At 39.6% G+C, this 27,564-nt stretch overlaps 1 protein-coding gene across 1 annotated transcript in view; it reads left to right on the top strand.

Annotated features, from left to right (window-relative positions):
- The window catches only part of tmtc2a (transmembrane O-mannosyltransferase targeting cadherins 2a), a 56,863-nt gene that overhangs the window by 12,549 nt on the left and 16,750 nt on the right, over positions 1-27,564 (top strand). Inside the window, exon 2 of the mRNA XM_017712227.2 lies at positions 25,617-26,202. Within this exon, the coding sequence (XP_017567716.1) occupies positions 25,617-26,202 (586 nt within the window). The remainder of the gene's footprint in view (positions 1-25,616; positions 26,203-27,564) is intronic.

The following is a 27,564-nucleotide window of genomic DNA, read 5'->3' as shown; positions in this document are numbered from 1 at the left end:
TTAAGTTTAAATTTTCGAATTTTTTGCAAAGACTCCAATTTTTCAAGCAGTGCCTTTTCAGTGAGTTTTACCACCCTTTTTACAGGCTCTTTGTTTACATTACCATTAGTACTCTGAGTATTACCATCATTACCCTGAGGTTGAACCACGGAGGGCTCAGACACAGAAAAATCAGAATTCATTTTAAAACTGAACTTTCAATTAAGACCCAGTCACTTAAATTACGCATATGCGAAAACCTTTAAACCCCACCAATGCGCATTGGATTTACTGACTAGTCTTTAACGTGTGCACACGAGTTAGTCAAATGGCCATTGTTTGTTTTTAAGGTAGCGCTACCATACCTCCATATCCAACGATCAGTCAGACCGCCGCACTCACACGAACAATCCTTCCTTCCTTCCTTTCATGAAGCGTTACCAATCGCCGCAATCTGTGCAGACTTATTTCACCGGTCCAGCCTCTGGGTCCCACAGAGCCTCCATTAGTCTCCACCCAAACGAAGCTGTCGCAGTCCCATGTTCCGTTTCCATTTCCAAACGCCCAAGACCATTCTCCTGTAGCAGTCCGTGCTCAAACGAAGCAGCAACTGCACTTCAGCAAACAGTCCGCATCCAATTCTAGCGTAGTCAGTATTTTGACTTAAAAAATGTAGTGACTTTTAAACAAAACAAACGAAATTGACCTAAGCCACCACATAATGAGAAAGAGAGCTGGCGGTAGCGGATTTGACTCGTTCAGTTTAGCAGGAATTACCACAAAGTCCATACCTCTTGAAACTTTGGATATACCAATCCATTTATTGTTCTTAAGTTGGCAGGTAGCACATAATCCAACAGCAGCAGTACCAGCGCTCAAGATCTTTAAATGTCCCGCTAACCATACGGTCAAAATACTGTTGACTTCCTCGCCAACCCCCGTATCCCTACTACAACCTTACAGCCACCTATAAACCCAGCAGCGCCCCCAAGTGGTGAGCGATCAAAATAAACATAAGTTTAAAGAAAACATAAATGGCTCCAACACACCGGCCCCTAATTGTTAATGACAAAAGGCATAAACAATTTAATGACTAATACAACAATATAAGGAGCCAAAGTAATACCATACTTCAAACTATATACATACAAAATGTGTTCCTATATACGATACCTCATAACCCCTCTAGTAAAAGGCAAAGTTTTGTTATTGGTCTGGTCAAGAGACTGGTTTTGGTTTGTACTTGTGCTGATCTAACCAGCCCTTTCTTATCTGGGTATATTTTAAATACCCTGCCAAGTACCCAGGAATTACGAGGAGCTGTGGTATCTGCAACCAGAACTATATCGCCAGGCACCAGATTTCGTTTCTTCTTGGTCCATTTTTGTCGTTCCTGTAGTAAAGGCAAGTACTCTGTAATCCACCTTTTCCAAAAAAGGTCAGAGATGTACTGCACTTGTCTCCACCTTCTTTTTCCATACATGGCAGTCCTATCAAATAGCCCTGGAGGCAAGACTGGTTTCCTTTTCATAGTAAGAAGATGGTTGGGGGTAAGAGGCTCTAAGTCATTTGGATCCTCAGACAATTTGGTGATTGGGCGATCATTAATGATCGCTTCCACTTCACATAAAACTGTGTGTAACCCCTCATCATCTAAAGTCTGCTGGTGCAAAAAGGGATGTAAGAATCTTTTTCACCATCCTAATGATTCGCTCCCATGCACCGCCGTGATGGGAGGCTGTAGGTGCATTAAAGCTCCATTTGATTCCTTCCTGCAGAAAGACTTTCTGAATCTTATCATGGTTTAAAGCTGCCAATGCTTCTTTTAATTCCCTTTCTGCACCAGTGAAATTGGTTCCATTGTCTGATCTCAAATGAGAGACTTGTCCTCTTCTGCAAATGAATCTTCGAATGGCATTAATACATGCATCTGTATCCAAAGAATAGGCCACTTCTAAATGTATGGCTCTACTAGCCATGCACGTAAAAATAACACCATATCGCTTTACAAAGGAACGTCCTCGTTTTACTTCAAATGGCCCGAAGTAATCAACTCCAACATTAGTAAATGGAGGAAGATCAGGAGTCAACCTTTCAACAGGCAAATCGGCCATTTTTTGTTCACCCAGTTTTCCTTTGAATCTCCTACACAAGCCACAACTGGATAGAATTTTCCTTGTTGCTGCATTGGCATGAGTTATCCAATATTTCTCACGCAATTTGGACAGAACCTGGTTTCTTCCACCATGACCGACCTGTTCATGTATATGCTTTAAAATAAGCTTGGAAATATGTTGGTCTTTGGATAAAATGATGGGATGCTTAATCTCTTCAGGCATTGCTGCCTTACACAATCTTCCACCAACTCTCAACAATTCATTTTCCAGGACCGGGTTCAATCGGTGGATAGTGCTGCCTTTTGACACTTCCGTTTTTCCTGAGGACAGTCCAACAATTTCTTTGTTAAACCTTTCAAACTGAGAAAAACGAATGACTGCCTTTTCTGCTTCAGAAAGGTCCTCTATGGACAAGCTTTGTGGTCTTAATGCAGCTTTGACCTTCTGCATTTCCTGCTGAATGTCACAGGATTGGTCTGACAATTCCAACAATTCCTTCCTTTTCTTGCTCAATTCCATTAAGACATGTTTTAATTTCAGCATCCATGCAACAGCAATTTTTAGCCTCTTTCAGGAGCCATATGCTGGCAGCTGCGAACTAATGCACGTGGCTGTCCTCTAGTGTACCTTTCCAGAAAGTACAGACAATCCCCTTTGCTACTTGTTTTTTCCTCCACACAATATTCAAAGGCTTTAATAAATGTTCTGTATTGCAGAGGATCACCTTCAAAGATTGGAACATCTCTTGGAGGAAGCAGATGTGAATTGTGCTGTTGTATTAGCAATTCTGCTATGTCATTTTGTCTTTGAAGTAAGTGTAAAGTAGCACTCTCACTGTTTTCCTGAACAGTTGGTTGTGATTGTCCTTCATGCATTTGTGGTCTCCTTGGTCGTATGATTGGTTCATGGATATGGCCTTGAGATTCTCCGTTTGATAATTGGTACTGCATTTCTCGCAACTGTGGCTTCTGTGCAACACCTATTTTATTGGCATGTCTTTGTGACTCACTTCCAAGAGGATCTCTCTGACCACTTTCAGTGTCATCTTGCATTTCTTGTTGTGAAATCAATGCATCAATATCAAGAAGCCTTTTGTTAACCTTTTGTCTTGTAGATGGATTTGGATTTTCCTCTGATTTTCTTGTTATGGAAACTGCCTTTTGTTTGGTTTCTTTTTCAAAATAGGACTCCATTCCATCTGAGATGACACTTGATGCTCCATAAATCTTTAACACTGACAGTTTAGCAGTGGAAGCAGCCAAGTCCGCATCAAGATCCATTTGTTCCTTTTTCCTCCTTAGCACCTCTACTTGCTCCTCCAAAGTGTGCTTTTCTTTTAAGGATGCAGCACGAGCTACCAGTGCTGCTCTCTCTGCCTCAGCTTGGAGGCGTGCAAACAAAATAGAAGAGTGGCTAGACCGTTTAGATCTAGAACTGGAATGGCTCTCTTTGTGGCTATAGCTCTTATTAGAAACACCGGTTTTAATATTAGAAATGCTGTCATCAGGATTTATACCATCATTTGGATCAAGCTCTCTACCCTGAATTTCAACGATTTGACCCAACACACCATATTTTGGACGTGCTTCGTTGTCAATAGTTTGAGCCATTGTATCATCTTTTGAAAGTGACAGCCATTTAAACACCCCAGTAGAGAACTCATTTGCACTCAGCATTTTTGCTTTAAACCATATGTCATGTTTTTCCTTTTCCTCATCAGGTAACAGACCCATTAAAGACTCGTGTGCTTCTTTTGCCTCAGTGCATAATACCTGAAATTTTGCAAATACACTTTTAACCTCTGTTTCATGTTCTGTGTTAACCATGAACCCTTGAATCATAGTTTTAAGATTGGAAGCTTTATTAAGTTTAAATTTTCGAATTTTTTGCAAAGACTCCAATTTTTCAAGCAGTGCCTTTTCAGTGAGTTTTACCACCCTTTTTACAGGCTCTTTGTTTACATTACCATTAGTACTCTGAGTATTACCATCATTACCCTGAGGTTGAACCACGGAGGGCTCAGACACAGAAAAATCAGAATTCATTTTAAAACTGAACTTTCAATTAAGACCCAGTCACTTAAATTACGCATATGCGAAAACCTTTAAACCCCACCAATGCGCATTGGATTTACTGACTAGTCTTTAACGTGTGCACACGAGTTAGTCAAATGGCCATTGTTTGTTTTTAAGGTAGCGCTACCATACCTCCATATCCAACGATCAGTCAGACCGCCGCACTCACACGAACAATCCTTCCTTCCTTCCTTTCATGAAGCGTTACCAATCGCCGCAATCTGTGCAGACTTATTTCACCGGTCCAGCCTCTGGGTCCCACAGAGCCTCCATTAGTCTCCACCCAAACGAAGCTGTCGCAGTCCCATGTTCCGTTTCCATTTCCAAACGCCCAAGACCATTCTCCTGTAGCAGTCCGTGCTCAAACGAAGCAGCAACTGCACTTCAGCAAACAGTCCGCATCCAATTCTAGCGTAGTCAGTATTTTGACTTAAAAAATGTAGTGACTTTTAAACAAAACAAACGAAATTGACCTAAGCCACCACATAATGAGAAAGAGAGCTGGCGGTAGCGGATTTGACTCGTTCAGTTTAGCAGGAATTACCACAAAGTCCATACCTCTTGAAACTTTGGATATACCAATCCATTTATTGTTCTTAAGTTGGCAGGTAGCACATAATCCAACAGCAGCAGTACCAGCGCTCAAGATCTTTAAATGTCCCGCTAACCATACGGTCAAAATACTGTTGACTTCCTCGCCAACCCCCGTATCCCTACTACAACCTTACAGCCACCTATAAACCCAGCAGCGCCCCCAAGTGGTGAGCGATCAAAATAAACATAAGTTTAAAGAAAACATAAATGGCTCCAACACCAGTGTTCTATCTCTCTCCCTCCTTCCTTCGCTGTCTGGAGCGAAGGGGACAGAAAAGTCAAACCTGTTCTTTTCTCTTCACTCTCTCTGGCTGATAATACGTCTGATTACCTTGTGCTGTGTACAGGCCAGAGAATTGTGCCTGATGACAGACTTGCTTCTGTGCGCTCATGGTGAATGACAGTGATGAACAGCACCCCTGAGCAAGGCTCTGTGTCTGAGTCACAATGTGGCCCTGTCTTAGCGGCATCCGTGCTGCGATTAGTGCACATTTGAGCTGACAGAGTAATAATGTGTAATCAGGGACCCTGGTGGTCTTGTAGCCTTGATCTTCTGTCAGTAGGAAATGACAGTGCTTTAGGACAGGCTGAACCATGCGGGTCAGAGACATGCTCTGTCTCACCCCCAATTATAGAAGAACCGATTTCTTCCTGCATCTGTCTAAACTCTTAGAAGCCGCAGTTAGTGCAGGTGTAATACATGGTGTAATTTATGTTAATTCTTTCTCTTTCATGGCTTTTTGAAACAAGCTATTTCTGTCCAAAGTGCAGTCCAAGTCCAAGGATATATGATTGAGCGATCATAATACATACAGTGGTATTTTCCAAATTTTGATGCATCGGATTTCAGTTCAACATTTCAGAGGCCAAATAAACACATTCCCCCCATTTATAGTTTAGAGGGGCTCACTGATTGGTTGTGTGGAAGCTCACTGAGAGGTGACACTGATGGAAAGAGGATAAATGACAGTAGCTGAAGAGCTATAAACACCACAGACCACGTTTAGCTTTCACTCTAACACAGGTCACTTGACTTTGTGCTCTTAAATATCCTCTAAATGGGTGTCAGTTTAGCATTTGTTAGCTAGAACAAAGCCTGTGCTGTGGTGGGTGGCACGCTTGGCCACCAAGCTATTGTTAGCTTCCCTGAAACACTACAGTCCCAAACACTACAGAACAGGTTTGATATCGGCTTTCCATCGCTCCAAATGCCAGTCACTTGACTTTTGCTCTTTCAAACATTAGTTTTTATCATCTGCACTTGTAACTACAGAGCACCAGTTAGTCAGAATCAGACCTGTGCTGTGGTGTGTGGCGCTTTAGCCTGCTCGCAAAGCTAACGTGTAGTTAGTAGATTATGCTACAGATCAAAACACCTTAGAATACTACTGTCCCTTCAGAACTAGTTCTCAAATTCACTCTCTCAGATTTTAATTATCATCTAAATACTCAGGTATTTTAGCTCTGTCACGATTGGCCTCTCCCAGTCATCCATGTGCTTGTTTTGGTTTTGGTCTGGTCCATGTGCTTTTGTTTTGATTTCTTCCTGGTCCCGCTCCCTTGTTTTCAGATACCTGCCCTTGATTGTTCTCACCTGTGTTGTCCACCTGTGTATAGTTAACCCTCATTGTTTCCCTGCATTTAAGCCCTGTGTTTTGCCCTGTGAGTTTGCTGGTCTTTGTATTGTTTGAAATGTATTGTTTGGATTGTAGTGTTTGGTAGTGTTTGTATTGTTTGATATTGTTTGGTGTTTGTTTATTCCTGCCTCCGTTGTGTTTGTTTCCTTTTTGTCATGTCTGTTCCCCGATCTCTCCGTGTTGGCTCTCTGACCCTGGACCGTCTTGACCCTGATTATGGATTATTCTCTCAGCGTGTGCATCCACCTCATCATCACTACCCAACGTTACAAGCTCCAGAAAAGTCAGCATGTATTAAAATCATAACCTATGTTGTAATCCATATCAGTGGATAAAGTATATCACTACTCATGTGCTTTCAAATATTACATTTAATGCTCCATTATTACAGACAGCAGGAATCAGATCACGTTAATTAAAGACATCTCTATCAAAGACAATGGAATAACTTTAGATGTTGGGGAAGCAGCTCTGTACCTCTGGACCTCAGTCTCTGATGTCTGCCTTTCAAACAGTGTTATTACCCTGTGGCTGAATATTTTTGAGTATTTGTCTGATTCTAAAAAGCAAATGGAGTTACTTTGTATGAAGAAAAATTGTACTGACCCAGCTTTCATACTGTGATCTACATTACTACCATAATATTGGTCAGCTGGCACTCTTTAGTATGTGGGGACTGCATCATTCAGTATTAGAGTCTTATTTGGGTTCTCCTTTTATATGTTATGCTACACTTTGCTTGAACTCAGATATACATTACATGGGTACTCCTAGTGCTGCCCACAGCCTAATGAAAACTCTTATTTTTGCCTTTATGGAGAGGCTTAAAAATCGCCTTAAATGTCAGACGTTGAGGCCCGGTTGCTTTATGATTCCAGTGGAGATTCATTAAGCTTCTACCCATGCAGAGAACCGGAACAGAGTATGGCAAGAGCAATGTCCAATCCAAGGTCTGCAAAGCCAAGGTCTCTCTTAAAATGCCCAAATGTATATGCAGTTATTTCTGGTTCAGAGTAGAAGGTAGTGTCTGGTATGTGTGGGGGTCAATTTGCATCATTTCTGAATCATAGGACATTGAGAATATTGCAGTACAAAAGTATGGGGAATGTCAGAAACAATTTTTTAAAGCACTGTGTCGATTTTTTCTGGTAGTAATGTTGACTTTAATTATGACCAGTGGGATGTCAGGCACAATGGCCAGTCTACAATGAAGTCACTTTTAGGTAACACACAGTAACACACTGAACTTTGTGTATCTGAATACTTTTCATGTGATAGCTATACATTTCGACTGCAAAATCAAATATTGTGATAGTTGGTTGGTTGGTTGGTTAGTGTATTGGTTAACACCTTTGCCTTCTACGCTGTAGACTGGGGTTCAGTCCCCCACCAGGGCATGCACCCTACACTATACCAATAAGGGTCCTTGAGCAAGACTCCTAACACCACCTTGGCCTGCCTGTGTAAAAAATGATCAAATTGTAAGTTGCTCTGGATAAGAGCGTCAGCCAAATGCCATAAATGTAAATAATAGCTAATTATTCATATCTGATAAATCTGTTTAAATGTGAAGAGTTGTAACAATAAAATATTTGTCAGTGTTCTGGCAAACAGAGGTTCACCAAGACCTAAATTACCAAAAAAACATGGTGCTTTGTTTAAGCCTGCCCACAGTTTTGAGCTATTGTAAGTAAAAAATATTTACCAGAGATAAATGATACAATAAAAATGTGTAGATTAACGTTACACCTCTTCACACTGCAGCATAAGTTAAACAGCTTAACATTGTAATGTGATAGTTTAGTAGATGTGGTATGTGTGAACAGATTTTTAGGCAGAGCGGATGGCATTTTTTTTCACATGAAAATATTTTTTAAAATGAGTGGGATTTTAAGCCAATTAAACAGGTTTCTGCAGCGAGCTAACAACTGTAGGTTGGACATCACTTGGGAAATAGAAATGCAAAATCAACTGTGAAAATATTTCTTGAAGATGTTTTACTGTTATAGATAATGTAAAATAATTGTTATTTCAGCCCTACTACAAATTCCCATCCACATTTTATTTTTCCATTTTTCCCAGAAGTGATTCACACCTCTTAACATCCTGAAAGATGCACTAATCTATGACTCAAAGAACTACTTCACACATACATGCTCTTTAGAGCTTTGGCTGCAACCAGTCATTATTATGAATTTATGTATTTAGGAGAATTATGGCTGCCTTATATTTCTGGATTGGACTGTCAGTGAGGATTTGGCATCATTAGACGTGCACATGGCTCATATTTTAACACTGTCTACATGATTTAAATTTGTGATCTGTTACTGCTGCAAGGTGACGGCTCGTGATAAGAGCTTGATAAAGAAGGGTTGAGCTGCCATATTCCTGTAGATCCATAAAATACTGAGATGTGTTGAAGTCCCCTGAACCCTTATAAAGCCACTCACTCTTCATAATTCTGTCATCACAGCACAATAGCTTGCGCTTAATGGACCAATTATGGGGCGTATTTAATATATGGAGAAGGAAGAATGGATTGAGCCCATTTATTTAAAGAGAGAGGGAATTGAAACATCTCCAAGACAATGAGGGGGAACTGTTTTATCTAAACAGCAGTCGTTTGTCAGGGAGAGTGAAGTACGGAAAATGGGATGCATTGTTTCGCTGTCCTGTTGACACTTTGCTAATGACAGTGTTGGTGATTCTCCATGCAGCAAAGAAGTCAGATTCACTCCCCTCCACTGATGAATTCTTTAAAGGCCTGTGGGGGAATGTAAATTTGAACTGTTCTGATATGGTATACAGTTTGTAATGGCACTCTCTCTCAGCCTAGGGGATTTTCTATGAATGTGAAATTTTAATCACATGTTGAGGTTTGTAGACTGTACTAAATATATTATTTCACAATACATGAAATCATATGTTTGTGCCATGGTCTCACTTTCCAAGTGACACGGTACAACTTGAGCTAACCGGAATATATCCATTCCAACTTTTATCTGTACCTGCACGCTACACATTTCTACAATTTAGCTGTACTGCATTTCATTTGTATAGACAATGAACACCTGTAGCTTATTCAGTTAACACTTGATGCTTGTCAATATTATATATATATATATATATATATATATATATATATATATATATATATATATATATACTATTAAATATAATATATAAATATATTTAGATAGTATGTTATTTGATGTGACTGACTGCTTGGGTGATGCTTTTGGTTTCTCTGATTTGTAAAATAAATTTATATCCTCCTTGGATCTGAGGGCCTCACTTCAGTGGCAGGAGTTAAGCTTGATTTTGAATGATTTTACCATACATTGACAACGTGGCCAAGCTCTGAATGAGTCAGTCCAAGGGCGAACATTCACATGTACGAGGGAACAAGATTGTGTTCCCATTTAAAGGAATGAAATTGACTGATTGGACTACGATAAAGAACAAAGGATGCTTCTTGTTACCTGCCCCTAATTTTGAGATGGAAATGAGATGCAAATGTAACCATCAAACCACATGGTTTCTTCACACAATATAAGTGTACTTTTTTATTCATTTTATGTAGACTTAAGAAGCAGGACTTGGTTAATGCTAGCTACTTAGTGTCTTTAGTTAATGTCTTTTATTGAACATGGGCATTCCAGCAGGTTGTTTATCCCTAACTTCAATTGCTCCGAAATTGCTTAATAAAAAAAATCTCTTTACATTAACCTAATTACTGAAAGACTATTTTTGCCCTTTCCTGTGGAGTTACTATTTTGAAGATATTCTTTTATTCTTTAAAAGATTACTTTTCTTTGTTTATCTCATTCAGAGATGTGCAGTGGACATTTTCTACTCTTCTACTCTGGAGTGTTAATATAAAGAAGCAGTCCATAGCCAATGACTTAAAGCACTATTGTGCATACCGCCTCTAGAGCCTATCGCCCATGACTTGAATTAATGGATTGACTTAATCATTTTCATTCATTCAGACACACTGAATAATCTACAGGCTTTGTTCCTTGATTGATATGCAGGTGCCTGATACAGAAGGCTGTAGATTACTTTGCTGCAGTAGTAATGAAACCTTGAACCTCTTTTAACTCTTTAACTCTTTTTCTCTTTCTCGCTGATTTCATATACCCACAAAATCCACCCATCGTGTTCTAAATGCAGCTCTCTATTCAATCTTCTTCAGACCACAATTTTCATTTGGACATTTCAATCTACCGTCTACAGTCTCCTATAGCTCTTTTTTCACAGCTCCTCTTTTTTGCCTCGACAAGCACTTATTGACTGTGCTATCAGTGTGCAGGAAAAGCAGCTGTGACTGGCATCTCTATTGAGAGGTAGAAGAGGAAGAAGTGTTTCATGATTGGCCGGTAGAAAAATTACCTTTTTCTCTCTCCGTCTCGTTCTCTCTTTCTCTGGATCCTACTCACTTTCCTTTGTTCAGCAGCTCTAGTGACTTACAAGTCAATATCGCTGAGCACAATGAGACCTCGTTGGTAGTGAAGAACTGTAGAATATTGGTTTTTGGCCACTGACAGGCAATATGTAGCTCATGAAATGCTCTTCAGAATATTCCAGAGAGTTGCTCTCACCTCTTTTTTCTGGCAGTAAAATTAAGTGGAGCTGATGAAGTCCATTTGCAGCTTTTCTGCAAAATGTAATTGCACCCGCAATCCATTTATCATCTGTCACACCATGTCAGGGCATTCATTGACTAGCCAAGGCGGGTGAGAGAATCGAGAAGTAAAGCACTGCTAATTATCAATCGTGGCTTACTTTGTGCCATTAAGAGTTGTATTTTAAAAAATATAGCACAAATGCCTTGTTTTGCATGAATGCGTTTCATTTAGCTGATAAAAGCACAGAGAAATGGTGTTTTCTCTCGCTGCTCCAGTCAGTGCTGCTCACTCTACATGTGCATGATTTGCTGTGACTCAGTGTGATATTTTATACTGGAACAAATGGTAAATGAGTGCTACATTACATGACTGCTAATTCAAACCATTTCAGATATGGTGGTTTGACAATACGTGTGAGTGCTGGTCTTTTGTGTGTTCGTGTGGTGATGGTGGGGGTACTGTATTGAGAAAGAAAGAGCTTGGCAGGGGACAGTGGTCACAGCTGGCCATTCACAATTACTGCCAAATGGTGATTCTGCTAAAAGCATTCACTGAAAAAGGCATAGGAGGATGAAAAACACAGAGAAAAAGCAGACCTGTCATGAAGGCTTTTCAAAATATGATGAATTGGATCTCTCTCTCTCCCCCTCTCTCTCTCTCTCTGCTCCTCCCTCCCTCTCTCTCTTTGTGTGTGACTCGTGTGCTCATTTTCTCTCACTCGCTGATACTTGCTTCCTCTGTTTTTATTTTTTTTCTTCTGGCTTTTAATAACTAGTCTGGACTAGACAGGTCAGACAGTGGGGGAGAGACTGTTTGAACGTGCTGTTTCTCATTAGATATACACACTGTGCTGAGAGCAGGTCAGTCTCTGTATTCTGAGCCAGCACGCTGCATTTCTTCTCAGGCCAAGCCTGCCACAGACCACCTGTCTCATCTTCTGAAGCAGGTGAAAGTTTTTTAGGTCACTGTGCTGCCATTAGCCTTGCCTTGACCAGCTCAGAAGGATGAGAAAAAGACAAGGGGTGAAAGAGAGAGAGGCAGAAAGGGGGACTGAAAAAGAAGATTCAAAGTAGGAGGGAAAAAATACAAGGGGGAGCATAAAGCTTTTTTATAGGCTAGTCTCTGCAGCTGGTGTGTTCAGTATTAGCAAGGCTCTTTCTGACCGAGCCTTGTTTTTTGGGGGAAAAGAAGTCTATCAATGCTGTCAAACCATGATGAATGGAGCAATAAAAATGGTCCACAATTACTTGATGAAAAATCCCAGTACTATAACTTCCATTACAATTTAAGAATGTTTATTCCTACTAAGATACTATTACAACATTTAAGGTTTTGTTACGACAGCAGCAATATGCAGTAGCAGTACCAGTTGGCATTGGAAGAAAAATAATCCTGTATTGATTAGCCCTGTCGTGATAATTTTTAGAAATAAGCTGTTTGATGACTCCTGTGTGTTCATCACAAATGTCACGTTTTCACATACATGTGCATGAAGACTGGTCATAACCTGAGTATCTAAACCCAGATATACAGAGAAAATTGTTAACTTCCTTAACGCCTTTATAAAACAACCACCATTTCGTTTGTTAGGGTTTGTGGAGCTGAAACGTAGTCAAGAATCCTGTCTCTGTTATCTTGCTTTAACAGACAGTCACCAAAAACAGCTTGAGCTACAACAACAAACATTACTCACCATAGCCCTCTAAACGTTATTGGACCAGTTTAAAGTTCAAAAAGCCTGTGACGTGTCTCACATGTGATTAAGCAGATAAAAACACACCTTATTTACATCCAGATTGTTGCAATCTAAACATAAGATTGTAAATGCTAAGAACCACAATCTCAGTCAGGGGATTATGTAATAATTTTGAGACGATTAGTATTGATGAGATGTAAAACTGCTTGCTTAGGGAGGTGCGAACTACAGTGATGTGCACATAAAAAGTGCTGTGTCAGATGTAAACAAAATCAAGACCCTAATTTACTGATTTTTGCTGATGGGTCGATGACTTAGGCTCTCTCTGTTAATTAACTGCTCACTCCAGGATAAATAATTACCAAGCCAGAGAATAGAATGCCTTTGAATTCATTAGTAGATCTTTACTAATGAATATGAGCCCAATGATTTATCAATTTACTGCTCTGTAATGTACAGTTCAAATTTGAATTTACATCTTGGATCCAGCAGACCTCTAGACTAGGTACCAGTGCCAGCTGCCCCATTGGGTGGCCATATAAATCTCTTTAACTAGATTTTATAAAGCCTAATATTTCATGAAAAAAACTAGCAATGCTAAATACCATTCCCAGGCACTGCCTGCTAAGTATATTTCTACTCCTTTTAGCCCTGCCTATATTTAAAAGGTTAGCCACATTGTAAAGCATATCTACATACATTTCATATTAGGAACACCTCTGGGGAGAGCCGGAGAAACACTTACAGCTTTTGCTTTTCCAGATGTGCAGCCGACTGTAGAGTCAGACTAGAGTGGCTCTACTGAGCACAGAGGCAGGGTGGAGGGGTACAAGCTGTCTGGGGGTTTTAAATCCTTCACTACACTTCACTCCTTAATCTGTGAGATGATTTTCATGACCACTGGCTCTGTCAGATATGGAATATTGCTATGCTAAATTGTAACATAAAATATTCGTATCTCCTTCACTGCTCTTCGGAGATAAGTGCACAGCTGTGTCCCCAGTCGCGGTCTGCAAAATGATTTATGTGTTGCAGTTTGTGAACTAGATATTGCACTTACTGTATGTGGTGATGAATGACCATAACGCAACTGCGTATTGCAGTGGTGACTGCAATGAGATTTATCTGCACCTCAATATATTGTTGCTGTCTGCTTTTTCTCACATGATAGGAAAATGCCTTTGGGCCTTTACAGTGTGTCAAAAGTTTCATAAAATGCTCCAAAATGACTTAGAATAAGACCTTGTTCCTTTAACTTCAATTAAAAGTTACCTTTTTGAAGATACACAGCCCCATATGGTGGGTGCACTGTGTGTTGTGACACATTGCGACACATTCCTCCCTGGCTGTATGTACTCACCACTGCTGACCATGACCGTGACCGTGACTCGCAAGCCTTGCCATTTTGAGACGCTCTGATCCAGTTGTCTGGTTATGATTATTTTGCCCTTGTCAAAATTGCTCAGGTCTTCACAGCTACCCATTTCTCCTGCTACCTTGACGACTGCTTGAACTGCCACCTTACCATCTAATGCATGGGTCTGCAACCCAAATATTAGGGAGAGCTATTTTGCCCTTTCAACAAAATCAGTCCGCCTTGGGAGCCACAGCATTGTATGTCCATTTACTGAAGTAATGATTTACCATCTTGACTGTGAATATGTCTCAGTATGTGCTAATGTCTTAGTAAAGGCTAACAAAATATGATGTACTTACTTAACTCTGCTTTTAGCATTAGCTCAGGTATAGGTGCTTTTCTCTCATCTCCTGTAAGAACTTTTTCCTCAAAAGTAGAATAGTTTATTGTAAAATGTCTCTCAATGCTCACATTTTGAGTCCAAAGTCAGCATTTCATTCTCCAGCTTCTTTTTCAAATTTCCAGTTCCACCTTAAATGGTGCCCAAGGTGGAAGAATGTAAGGTGGAACGGGAAAATTTGAAAAAGAAGCTGGCGGGTGAAAAGCTGGCTACAGCTTCTCGACTTTTAGTATTTGACAGTTTCTTGCTGCAGTTTAAACATATCAGGAAACCAGCTGGAGTCTGCATAAATTCAGATAAGTCCATTAATCTGCAAATCATCAATGTTCATCTTAAATCTTTCTCTTTGCCCTTTTGTTAGCTACTAGCTAGGTGAGACTCATGTTTGCGTTGCTATGAGACAGCAGTCTGCCTGTGCGCCGATCTTCAGGGTTGAAGGTTGGTGAATTAGCAGTTAAACTCCAGCGTTTAAGACCATTTATTGTTAAGAAAAATAAAGAAACCTTGTTAGAACAGTCAGAATATTTTTCCCTAAAAATCGAATTGTTCTGTGGAGCCTCAACACAGGCAGTTAAAGCGCTGCATGTTGCCAACACCTGGTCTAATGTATCCCAGACCTTGACAGACCTAGACCATGCGCTGTAGTTAGGAGATTAATGTATTTGGCTTCATCTGTAAATCTATGTCTATATTATATATATTTAATATAAATCTATATTTATTCATCATACATATATATTTATCACCTTTCATTTGTGCAAACAACACAGTTTAAATCTGCTAGCTGTGTTGTTGCCAACTTTTTAATCTAAACACAACAAAACCGACCCTTAGCTTTAATAGTATAGTCTACTGTCACTATGCTTAAATCTCCAGCACTGCTTTGCTTTTTCTTCTGACTGACAGAAGACCATTCATTTGATAACCCATTGATTTCCTTTAACTCCTGTTTTTTCTATGGCTAACCTGGCCACTGGGCCGATTATTGATGTCATCCATCATGGGTCGATGGTCCTGCTTTGTGCTGAGGTTGTGGCTATTCCCTTAGTGTTCAGTCTCTTGGGCTTTGGTGCAGATGGCTGCAACTCAGGATCGATTATAGTTGAGAGGGCTCTAAGATCCAAATACTCATTGTAAATCATTAGGTTTTCTCTGTCTTTGGGTTGGATTTGAATGAGAAGCCTTTTCTGCATTTTTTGTTGGGGCTGTGGCTCATATTAATTCTGCTGTTACATCAGAAGGGAAAGTGACAAATAGCTTGAGTGTTAAAAAGTGGTGTATGACTATATTTCCATATGTTTTACAACATAGATTTGAAACTGGAAAGGTTGGATCAGTGCATTGGGTATATATATATATATATATATATATATATATATATATATATATATATATATATATATATACACGTGTGTGTGTGTGTGCGTGTGTGTGTGTGTGTGTGTGTGTGTGTCTCACACCCTGGTGTGTTGAGCTAATCAGGAAGTGTGCTTTATAAGTAGATAAAAGACCCCAAGCCTGACAATGGGAGACAGCCATTTCCCCACACAGGCCCAGCCTGCCAGCTCCTTTAAAGAAAGCACACACATACACACACACACGCAAACACACATAAAAAAAGCAAATGAAAGAAATCTGTCTGCTCTGATTGGCTGTTGAGGGAGAAAGGAAAAGGCCAGTCTATGCGCTCATGAATGAACTAGAGTGAGTCATGTATTGTAAATCAGTAGTTCAGTAGTTCCACCCTAGTGTCAGTAGCAGCGCCAGCGTCTGGCCAGATGTGCACAACCTCTACTGGTGCCTACAGATATGTTAAATACAGCTATGCATTGCTGTTTGTGGAGGCCATTTAAAAGTCTCCTTATTCTGTACATTTGTTAGCTTTCACAGTCATATGTTTACATTGCAGAGAATGTGAAGTGGGTTCATTTTCAAACTTTGGAATGAGGCAAATGCAGATCATTAAAACAAGTTTTAGCTTGGTTCTCTAGCACCTTCAGGGGGCAGCAGTAAGTAATGATTGTATATTTGAGTCTGTGCTGTTGCTGTCATCAGTTGAGAGGTGCCAAGTGTTGACAGCTAGGAAACCAGATAATCCTCCAGTTGGGCCACTTTTGGCTTGTACTTCAATAGTTGTATACAACGAACCAAAGAAGACAATTCAGTTGTCAGTTGCAGTTATTTAAATGGTACTTAATTTTCAGCTAAAATTTTATGATTGTGACAATCATGACTGCAATCTTTATCCTACCAGCACTTGCTTTTCCGCAGTGGTTTCAGTCCCTTTCCATGGCTCATAGTTTGCATCACTGCTCAGGCACAGCTAATAGAGCTTATCAGGCAGTTATCCAAACCTTCATGAGCCAAATGACGTGTTCTAAAGCACAGGAATGCAAAATGGCCCTGCTTTAAGGCCTTGCTGTTTTCCACTTCTGCTCCTGAAGTACCTGAGAAGTTTAGAGTTATCAGATTTGAGGAAAAGCTCATGTTCTTTAAACATAACATTTTTAACCTGGAAACTCTCTGGGCCTTTAAGAGGCTCCTTTCTTTACCCTTCTAACTGCTTTAACATTAAGATGACTAAATAATACGGGTTTAACTAATTATTAACCTTTTGAGGGTGTGTTGTGAGGGTGTACAGTGCAGTGGGTGGTTAGGAACATGACCTACCTGAGCTTTAGCCAAGTTTACAATGAATCTTTGATGAGCCAGAGACAGAATCAGAGGCGTTTGGCTCCAGTTTGACCCTGCTGATTCTCATGTTTATGCTCAGTGCATAATTTTCAGTTTGGTGGAAAAGCCACCTCCATAAACACAAAGATTTTGTGTGTAAATATTTCAGCCATGGAGAGAGGCACTTAAATGCCTGATTGCCTAACATGCTCTCACACAGAGAGAGGGAGCGTCTCCATAATAAATGACATTTTGAATAAGGCACTGCAGTGTTTTTACAAATTAACAAGTTGAAAACAGAATGAAAGCACTAGTGGGAAGCATAAGCACTGCTTAAGGTCAGTGTAAGTTCAGTAATGAACAAATTCAAATTTAATTAAAAAGAACAAAGTGTACTTTGGCTGTATTGATTAATTCAGTATTCAAATATCATATTTTTCTCTGCAGAGACAGTGTTGAGTGTTGGCAGCCATATGCAGTACAGTGGGTGCCAAAGACAGAAAGAAAGGTGTGATGCAGCGAATTTAAGAGAAATTGGCTATCGTAAACCAGAACCATCATTCTTCTACACTGGCACGCAATCTGATCAGTGGCCTGCATACAGATTGTGGAAAACTGGACTGAGGTCTGCTCTGAAGACAATAGAGCTGTACTTCAGATTTCCCCAATAATAAGGCCGGGCATGTTTTGAACAAGTCCATTAATCTTTTGTTTTGAGGCTAAGTAATCTTTTTATCACTCCTCACTCATTGAGAAAACAAACTGAAATGTTGTTGCCAAATGAAAGAATAACCCTTCAAACTGACATCATACTTTACATAAACTAGGAAGTTTGACGGGGTAAAAATGAAACATAAATCTATCACAGTGTTCCCGTTTCTGTGAGCTTGGTGAATGGTAGTAGTATTTATGATTGTGGTATTTGATAGCGGTGCCAGTGCCGTCTCACCACACTATTGTTCCCTACTCTGTATGCGTGTGTACGAATAGCATGGCTTATGTAACAGGTACAGCAAATGAATGGGAAAATTGTGCTTGGCATGGGCATGTGTGAGATGATGAATGAAACTCATTTATTTCATTTTATCATACTGAAAGATGTAAATATGATGTTTTCTAAGTACATATAAAACACATTTAAAAACATTAGTATTGGCATTGGAGCCATTTGTTGATACATTTATTGCACCACGGAAAGGAAAGAATGTTTAACCAACGCTAGACTAGAGAGGCAGAATTATCCAATAATATTGATATCCAACATTTTTCACGCTCATATCGATGCAGATATGTAAATATTTACAAAATGTAGAAATTGAGACTATATTTACCTCAATTACGATAACCTAGAAATGTAACACCTACTTGAATAAAATGCAGATATTTTAGTACAACAGTCCAGTGTCACCTAAACAATGAGCTCTTCTGCAGTACAATATATACGTCATGAAACATTGCTTTGATACATTGGTCAGATCTAATCATTTGTACAGGACTGATTTTAAAAAAATATATATATGTGTACAGATACTGATATTTTTGTGCATCTCAAGCTACAGTGTCTCCATTTCATTCATTTTATTGCATGTGATATGCTGATATTATATTCGTGCTTCACTCTCACTCACTTCACTCATTGTTGTGTTGAGATAGATTTAAAGAGATTGAACCTTTGTCCTCCAGTGGTGCCCGCAAAACGCCATGGCTCAGTGATCTGCCTCTAATCCTGTTAGCACTGGATTAACACTGCAGTTATGCTCCCCTGTGAACAAATAATAAATCTCTCCACCTAGAACGCTCAGGATCCTAAAACTGTATTGGTTTAACTTGGAGTTTATCATTGCAAGAATAATCAAAAGCAGTCTAAAGTCTGATAAACATACACATAAGCAGGATATAAAATTACTACTCTAATGCTAATAGATTTCACACAAGCTCAATAAACAACCCTGCTGTGAGCCACCACCTGCAAAAACACCCCCTGTATCAGAGTATTCTGAGTGCTAAACCTCATGTGGAGGAGAGCAGGGCACAAAGCAACAATGACTTACAGTAAAAGTATAGTATGTTTTGTCCATCTCTTGTAAAGTTATCATTTTGGAGATTTGGAGTTTTTGTTCTAACACCAGTGATATTATACATGGTTATGTGTAGGTTCAAATACATCCTGTTCAAACAGAGCTAGTCATGTGTTCTTTTATCCTCATAGAAACATCATAGTGTACAGTAATCAAATGTTTCCCGAATCCCGAAAATTTCTGACCAAATAAAAAACGTCTGTCACAGAATTTACTACCACATTATTGACACCTCTTGCTGGAAGTAATATAGCACTGTTTTAAAGCGTATGAACAAACCAGGATGAAATACGACATTCACACGGTGGGGTTAGTTTTAAAGGCGGATTTCACTGAGTTTTCAAAAAATTCTATGTGATTCTGTGATTTAATACATAAACAAACTCATTCAGAGTAGTTTGCTATGAAATGGTTCATTGTAAACTTGCCGACAGTGGTGCAAGACGTGTAGGAGTAGAGCATGGAATGGATGAGCTGACCAATCAGAGCTCACTCGGCTCGTCGGGATAATAACATAATAAGTCCCTTTTAACTCTCTGAACCTACGCAAGTCAGAAATAAAGATTCAAATCATCCCAATAAGCTATAGTTTGCATTGCGGTGAGTGAATGAAAATTGCACTTGTTCCTCAGTGTAGATGCTACACAGTTAAGTAAGGCTTTATTTGTTGGTATAAGTTAAGCATCACTGCTGTATTGCTAAAGAGGACATCAGATAAAGGTGAAAATAGGAATGACAAACATGAAGTTCGCTAATGGTTTATGAGCCTTATTTTCTCAAGCACTTCCCTCTCTTGATGTCACTTTAAATTGTAGCAGTAAGTCAGTCTACGCATTCTACAAAATGACATTAGTTTACACTGACCGAGTTTGTCGCTGTGTGTGGCATGAAATGGTAAACAGAGCAATGAAGCAATGAAGCTTAAATGTTTTGGAAAGACTCAAGTGTTGGGTGTCACAACAGGATATTGACTAATGCCTCAGCTTTCAAAACTGCTATAATGGGTGATCATAGGGCCACACAGTCTCTAATTGTATACAGAGTAAATACAGAGAAGAGTGCATAGCGCTGAGAGCGGCTGCATTTTTTAAATGATTGATTTGTGCACTAAAGAGCTGACTGGCTTTCATGGTGAACTGGCACGTCATAAACAGGAAAGTTAGACAGAGAATGGCCTCTTGGAATAATGTTGCATGTTTGTTATTCACATTCCTCTGTTGGCATAAATCCATTGCTGATAATTTTACATAACCAGATGGATGTGATATGTAAAAAATTCTAGTTAACTAGTGCATTAATCATATGTGTTGCATGCAACTTTGGTTTAATTTTTGAACTGCAGTTGTAACTGTCAGGCTGGCTTTACACAGTCAAACTTTAATGCAAGCAAGTAGTTGCATTATATATATATATAATACATCTTTTCAGTATATGTTAATTCTTTAAGTAGGCCTAGCCATTATGGTAGTAATACTGTCAAGTAAAGGGAAAGTCAATCTAGCTATGTTAATCACAGTAACAGCAGGCATAAGGAGAAAAAGTCACACAAACAGCCATTTAAACAGCTATTATCATTAGCTGGCTGGTTAACACAACTGGCTACAGAAATGATAGTTTTGAGAAATTCATGTTTGTCGTCATGGCTCATGAAACTGACAAATTGAAAATCTACCAGCCTTGTGTAATGTCTGTCTCAGGGGGGTTGGGGTGTCTCCTTTTCAACCACCAAATCAACCATCTTCTGTTTTATTTTCTTGTTCATTTATCTAGTGAAAATCATCTGAATATATGATGTTTGATATTACAATGTGCCATTGCTGCTTTGATTGGCATAAAACTGACTTCACAAAGTTGGGACTACAATTGCATGAATGTTTCACTGTGTAAAGCCTCAGGATACACAGAAATGACAACTTTCATGCAACTCACAACCTGCAGCTGATTGTAACCAAAGTTTCACGGTGTTAAGTCATCAATAGGTGCAATAAAATCTCCCACAACCTCTTTGTTGTGAAAGTGTTTGTTCTAGTGTCATGCTGTGGCCTTCAGATAATCACTAATCACAGTGTTACATTTTCTCCTGGATCCATACAGAACAACTTTACAGCAACCTGACCTGAAAGCTGAAAGCTAATGGGCAAAACAGGATGACTTAACGAAGAAACATAAACAAACATCAGCAGCAGCAACAGCTTCTGCCATTAAATGTTTAAACAGATGCCTGTGCTCTCCTGGGCAGTTTGATCCATATTTTACATATGTTATGGTGGAATAATATTTTGCAAATGTGGTTTAAGTTCAAGTAGTGTTTCAGGTCCTGTGAGGAGACATGAAGCTATGTGTGAACCCTGTGATCCGTGTGTCTGTATTTGAGTGATTTCTGCACACTGTAGTAGCTGGTGGTGAGCGGTCAGTGCCTTGGACAGTGTCCTCAGGGCTGCGGCCATAGCGTGAGGACAGCCACAGGCCTGCAGCTTTCCCAGCATTGTGTTTCCTGGCTGCTGAAAACAAAGCATGGTTTTCTCAGGCTCAGTCTGCTCTGCTTATGTATGTATGTGTGTTGGGGGAGCACATACATACATACATAATGGGTGGCACACTGCTACAGTTGGATCAATGAATGCATTCCATCATTACATACCCTGTGCTGGTGAAACCTGCATAGGTAGCATTATTACTCTGCTTGCTGTGTTGCTGCTTTATATTCATAGTTATTTAGTTATTTCTTTGTCCCCTTTGCAGCTTGTCCTGGCTTACAGTGGTGTTTCTCATGCTGCTGCTGTTCTCAGCTGTTGTGATGGATTTTCCTCAGTCCTGAGCTTATCTCTGTGTACAGGTTGTTGTGATGTTTGCCTGCAGTCCATTGAGTCTTTAACTTCCACGGTGTTTATCTATCTTTATTATGCTGAGTTATTAAATGAAAATGCCAGGGCTCATTCCCCCGTGGTTGGGGATGGGTTTCTCACCGCCTCCATCCCACACTGTGAAAGTCATTTCAATTTAAATATGCAAATCGCCTGCCCTCCCACACCATTGCCGATCCCAAAATGAAAAGAATACATTAAACCGATGAATACATTAACGGAGTGCATGTATTATCCTGTTGTCTGAGCTGTGACAGTAGCTCACTGATGAGTTTACTTAACTCTCAGCAGGGTGGAACGCAACGGGAGAGAAGGACTGCTCAGCAGCAGAGCGCCTGGAGCTGAATACAGCAAAACAAGATAACTCTGATAGCTATTGTCCCATCAATTTAAAGTGCTACATTTTTCTTGTACTTCCCCCTGTTGGTCAACTTACAAGAGTTGTGGTTTTATGTTCCACAGTAATCATAGTTTGTACACGACCGTTTTCCAACCTCTTATTATTTCTTATAATTAAACAGACTGTTATTCGCACCTTTAAGACTGATGTATGCAAATGAACTCTGTTCTGATTGGCTGCACTGTGTTGTGCCTCCTTCAAAAAGAAATCCAGGCTGAAACACTCTTTAGAACTTCAGCGTTAATGAGTGGAGCTAAACTGCTACAAGCTGAATAGGCAGATACACATAAATGTGTTATTGACATCACAGAAACAATGAAATCAAAACAGGTTTTTGCAGCTCAGTTTTCAGTATATGGACTGTATGGACTAGGGTGTGAATGCTGTGTTTAGCGATGTTTACACACTTCATCAAGCTATTTATTTAAAGTGAGGACAATTCAGTTTTCCATGATATGGGCTCTTTAATGGAATAGTTTCATGAAAAAAAAATTGAGTTTATACAATGTTCCGTTTTTTCTTGAATATAGTCAGTCAGTCAAGATATGTTTTGTGTCCAGAGTCTGTTGCTGCGCTTACTTTACAAAAACCTAAAACAACTAAAAACAGTAGGGATGCACCAATATAATAAGTGTGGGTCGATGCCAATATCTCATATTTGTCAACCTAATGTTGTTGCTACATTGTAGAAAGGGTAAGGGTATTTTCTTCCAGTATATAATAAATCAATTGCCAACTTGAAATGGTGCTATCACATTTAGCACATGGTGCTATCACATCTGTGCTATACAAATAACTTTTTAGTTGCTGATAATGAGATAATTCCAATATCATTGTGCATCCCTAAAAGCAGTTACCTAGAAGGAGCCATCTGGAAGTCTAAATTTGGTGTTTGATCCATTTTGTTAGATATGAAAATTATAGATAAGATGTTTTATAGATAAAGTAACTATAATAAGTGACCACATTTTGAGATCAATCACCTATTTGAGATTATTTAAAACTTTTTTGATTGAGGTAAGTGTGCAAAGATTTATGCTTGCAGTTTGCATAATGCTTATTGGTGGCTGCAGGCATCCATTACATTTTAGCTTCATTAGCATCTTAGATCCAGTGCAAAACCTAAGAAACAAACTTTGACCACATAGAAAGTGCAAGAAAAATTGTTTGTTAAGTCTATTTGCAGAACTAAACTTTACACAGTTAACAGTCTGTGAAACCCTACTACAACTACTTAGCTCAAGGATTTTACCATTACTTCTGGTCTGCCGTTATTGTGAAATGAATCAGAAATGAATGTCTGTAATCATATCAGTATCGGCGACATTTGCTTTAAAACTATCATTGGCACCGGACACACGTTTAATGTATTTATTATACTCTGGAAGAGCAGAATCGTTAAGCAGAGTTGAGTTACTATGCTAAAATAGCATCATATTATTATTTTTACTGCATTTATAACACTGTTATAAATTTATAATAAATAAGTTTACATTTTGCATTACAGCATTTAAATTTACATTTCTCTGTAATGCTAATCCAGGTGGATTTAGTCCCAGTTTCAAAATATCTGGTTATCAGCATCGGCCCACAATTCACTATAATCACTGCATCCCTAGTGATTATAGTGACAACATAAGATTAGGTTTCTACTTACAGCATGAGAGTGGCATCTGATTGTGAGCCTGAGATCTGTTGTCCCGGCAGCTTCTTAATTAAAAAAATTAATGTAAATAAGAGATTTATACATTAATTTACTGAATGTATATTAACAATACAAGTATAATTCTCCCATGTTTTTTCATCTCTCTTCATAATTTTAGTGCAGAGGGAATCCCGACTTGGACTTTGACCAGCACTTATACTGGACTCTAATTGAAATTATATTATGAACAAAATCGAATCACGTGGGCAAATGCTACTATATGAAAGGGAAAAAGGCATTTATTGGGTTTGTAAGCAGTAGTGGTCTTTCTAGACTCTGAAGGTCACCCTTTAGAGTGCTGTTTAATGGACTCTTCAACTGTTACAAGCTCTAAGTGCATCACTCTTGACAAAATCCTCAAAGACCCTCAGCCCTTACAGAAACCTGTTATTCCTAACACACTCCTCTAGCCAGTACCCACTCTCATTCTGTTCCAACTCCTGAGATAAAACACACTGCTGTCTATGGAGAGAAATACTGAAAAGCTCTGACATCACTGATTCAGTTGTGTCATTTCTACCCCTTGAAAAGACAGAACAGTAACTGTTTTACTAGTCATTACTAGTCATACAATGGCTTGTCTGATTTGCCTTCTCAGTACTGAGAGTTGACTTTGGAGAACATGGTGGTGTGTAGCAGAGTCTCAATGATGACACGCTGTAGATGTGCTTTACAGGCATATGGATGGAATATTGTTTATTTATTGAAGTTTGGATTATAAAGTTGTTGGCCGTGTGTGCAGCTCTCAGCTGGAGCTCATCATGCAGGCCTTGGAGAGCTGTCTCAGTGTAAGTGGGTGCTGGGCCTTTCCTAATGCTCTGCCTGACTGTGTAAATGATGTGACATGGAAACTCTTCACCACCTGGTGCTCTATGGATGTCAGTAAGATGTAGGCACCAAGAGGAGAACCCAGTCTGAGCATGGCCAGTTCGTGTTTTTTTTACTTTATATTTACGGCAAAATGGGCAACACATGCACTACTGTTTAAAATGTTTGGAATCACTGTTTTAATAATATAAGCAAATTTTGTGAAAGCTAGATGTGTATAAATATTCTAGTATATTCTAACACCTTAAGGACCATTTTCTGGCTTATCTAAGCCCAAGCTTGTCATGGAATAATCTGCAGTAATTAATAATTCTGAACTACTATTTGTTTTCAGTGGTGATTCAACATTGGCTCTGCAGTAGATCATTCCGTGATAATTAAGAATGTAGGTTTGAAAGGATACACAAAATTCATATATCATTACAGTACAGACGTGACTCAGTACAATATATTTTTTCATACATCAAAAATATGCAGTGCCTTGTAGTAGGATTCTTAATGTATTTATTGTTTTAGCAAGTCATAAATAATCAGCTTTTCTCTCCTCCATCTTAAATTTCTGTCTTTCTCTCTCTTCCTTAGCCGAGCTATCAGAACCAACCCAGACCTCCTGCCTGAGACGCCTTGGACCAACATTCTGTACAACGACTTCTGGGGGACCCTTCTGACCCACAGTGGCAGTCACAAGTCCTTCCGACCACTCTGCACCCTCTCTTTCCGTCTGAACTACTTTCTGGGCAGCTTGGACCCCTGGGGCTACCACCTGGTCAACGTGGTCCTGCACTGCTGTGTCACAGCGCTGTTTACTACACTCTGTCACCCCCTGCTGGGTGGAGGCTTCTGGAGCTTGTTAGCAGGGCTGCTTTTTGCCTCGCACCCAATACACACAGAGGCAGTGGCAGGGCTTGTGGGCCGTGCAGACGTGGGAGCAGCTCTGTGCTTTCTGCTATCTCTGCTATGCTATGCCCACCACTGCAGGCTCCGGTCTGGACATTCTCGCCTGCTCAGGTGGAGGGTGCGTGCATGGCTGGCTGCGAGCTTGGTGATGGCAGCAGTTGCCATGCTATGGAAGGAGCAGGGAGTGACTGTTCTGGCCGTGTCAGCTGTATACGACATTTGCGTGGTTCACCGCTTGCACTTACGGCAGTTCATACTGGTGATTTTTAAGGTGAGTGAGATGGTGCACAGGTTTATGACATTTGTCATTTATGACACTACAGGCAAAAATTATGGAAACAAATAAAGAGTTCACAAAAAAAAAAGTTTCACAATGAAGTTACACAAAAAATTCCATGTCAAGATATTCTGTGGTTTCAAAGTGATGTATACTTACTTTACCATGTTATGTAGGAAGGCCTTTATATTATTGTTGAATATAGGTCCCATATATTTTTCATTATTTACAAATTCCTAATTAAAAGCATGATTTTCAGTTAGTCAGAACTCTGCAGGAGAATCACTAAGGAGCAAAACTAATGAATAAGCAGTTGTACACTCTTGCTCAGTACGTTTAGTCAGACTCTGCTGTTTTATTTTAAGTAAGATTAAAATGTTAATCTCTTTACAAAGTTAATAGTGCCTTTGGCCAGGACTGTGTGTAGTGTGTTTTTTTTTTTTTACAGGAATGTGCATAATCTACATATACTTTCACAAAAAATAGTTAAATGGCTCTTGAGTTTACAGAATGCATGTTAAATATATTGAGCATCAAGCTTGTGGTGCCAGTTGCTGCTACTGGGACGTTAAACCAACAACAGCAGGAAGTTCTTCCGCTCTGCTGAAGTAAACCAGTTTTCTCTATCTCCAAAACAGCATCTGTGATTCTTTCCCCAGTATTTTTGTGTTTCATTTCCTCTTCCCTTCCCTTGAGGAAAATTTGCATCTGACTAGATGCACTTCCTTTAATATCTGCCTTTGCTTGTGTGGAAGTAAGTGTGTGTGTGTGTGTGCATGTGTGTCTGTGTGTTTGTTTTTCATTAGGGTGTAATTTGAAAAATGTTTAGTGTGTATCCACAGCTGGGTAATCAGAAAATGAGCAGTGCTGTTTTTTCTCACTGTCCTCCTTGCCTAAACAGAAAGAGAATACACAGAAGTGGCACGTCAGAGGAAGGCAATTAGTGCCATTGCGTGCGCGTGAGCCATTGACCTTCATACTGTCAACAGGTACTCTTACCCCCCGACGTATTACAGCGTCCATCCCCCAAACAAACTAAAGAGCAACATCCACAGACAAAGTTTGCAATGTTTTGAGTGTACTCCACTTTAATTTGTCTGTCCTGTCTGACTGTGAGCGGTTGCCTGTGTCTCTGTTAAGGCTTCCTGTGGGCTTCATGGCAGCTCTGGGTCTAAGCTGAGGATTTTATTGACAGATCTGAAGGAGTAATCTGTGAGACTAGGAAGCTTATGCTAACTGCTCAGCAGGGGCACATCAAGAGACCCTAACAAACAGCACAAACACCATGTGTGTGTGTGTGTGTGTGTGTGTGTCATAATTTTGCCAGATCTTTTCCACTCATGCCTGTAAGCTATT

The sequence above is a fragment of the Pygocentrus nattereri genome, chromosome 1, assembly GCF_015220715.1.
Source record: "Pygocentrus nattereri isolate fPygNat1 chromosome 1, fPygNat1.pri, whole genome shotgun sequence".
Classification (NCBI taxonomy): Eukaryota; Metazoa; Chordata; class Actinopteri; order Characiformes; family Serrasalmidae; genus Pygocentrus; species Pygocentrus nattereri.
The sequence above is the reverse complement of the archived record's forward strand: the minus strand, read 5'-3'. Positions and strand labels throughout refer to the sequence as shown.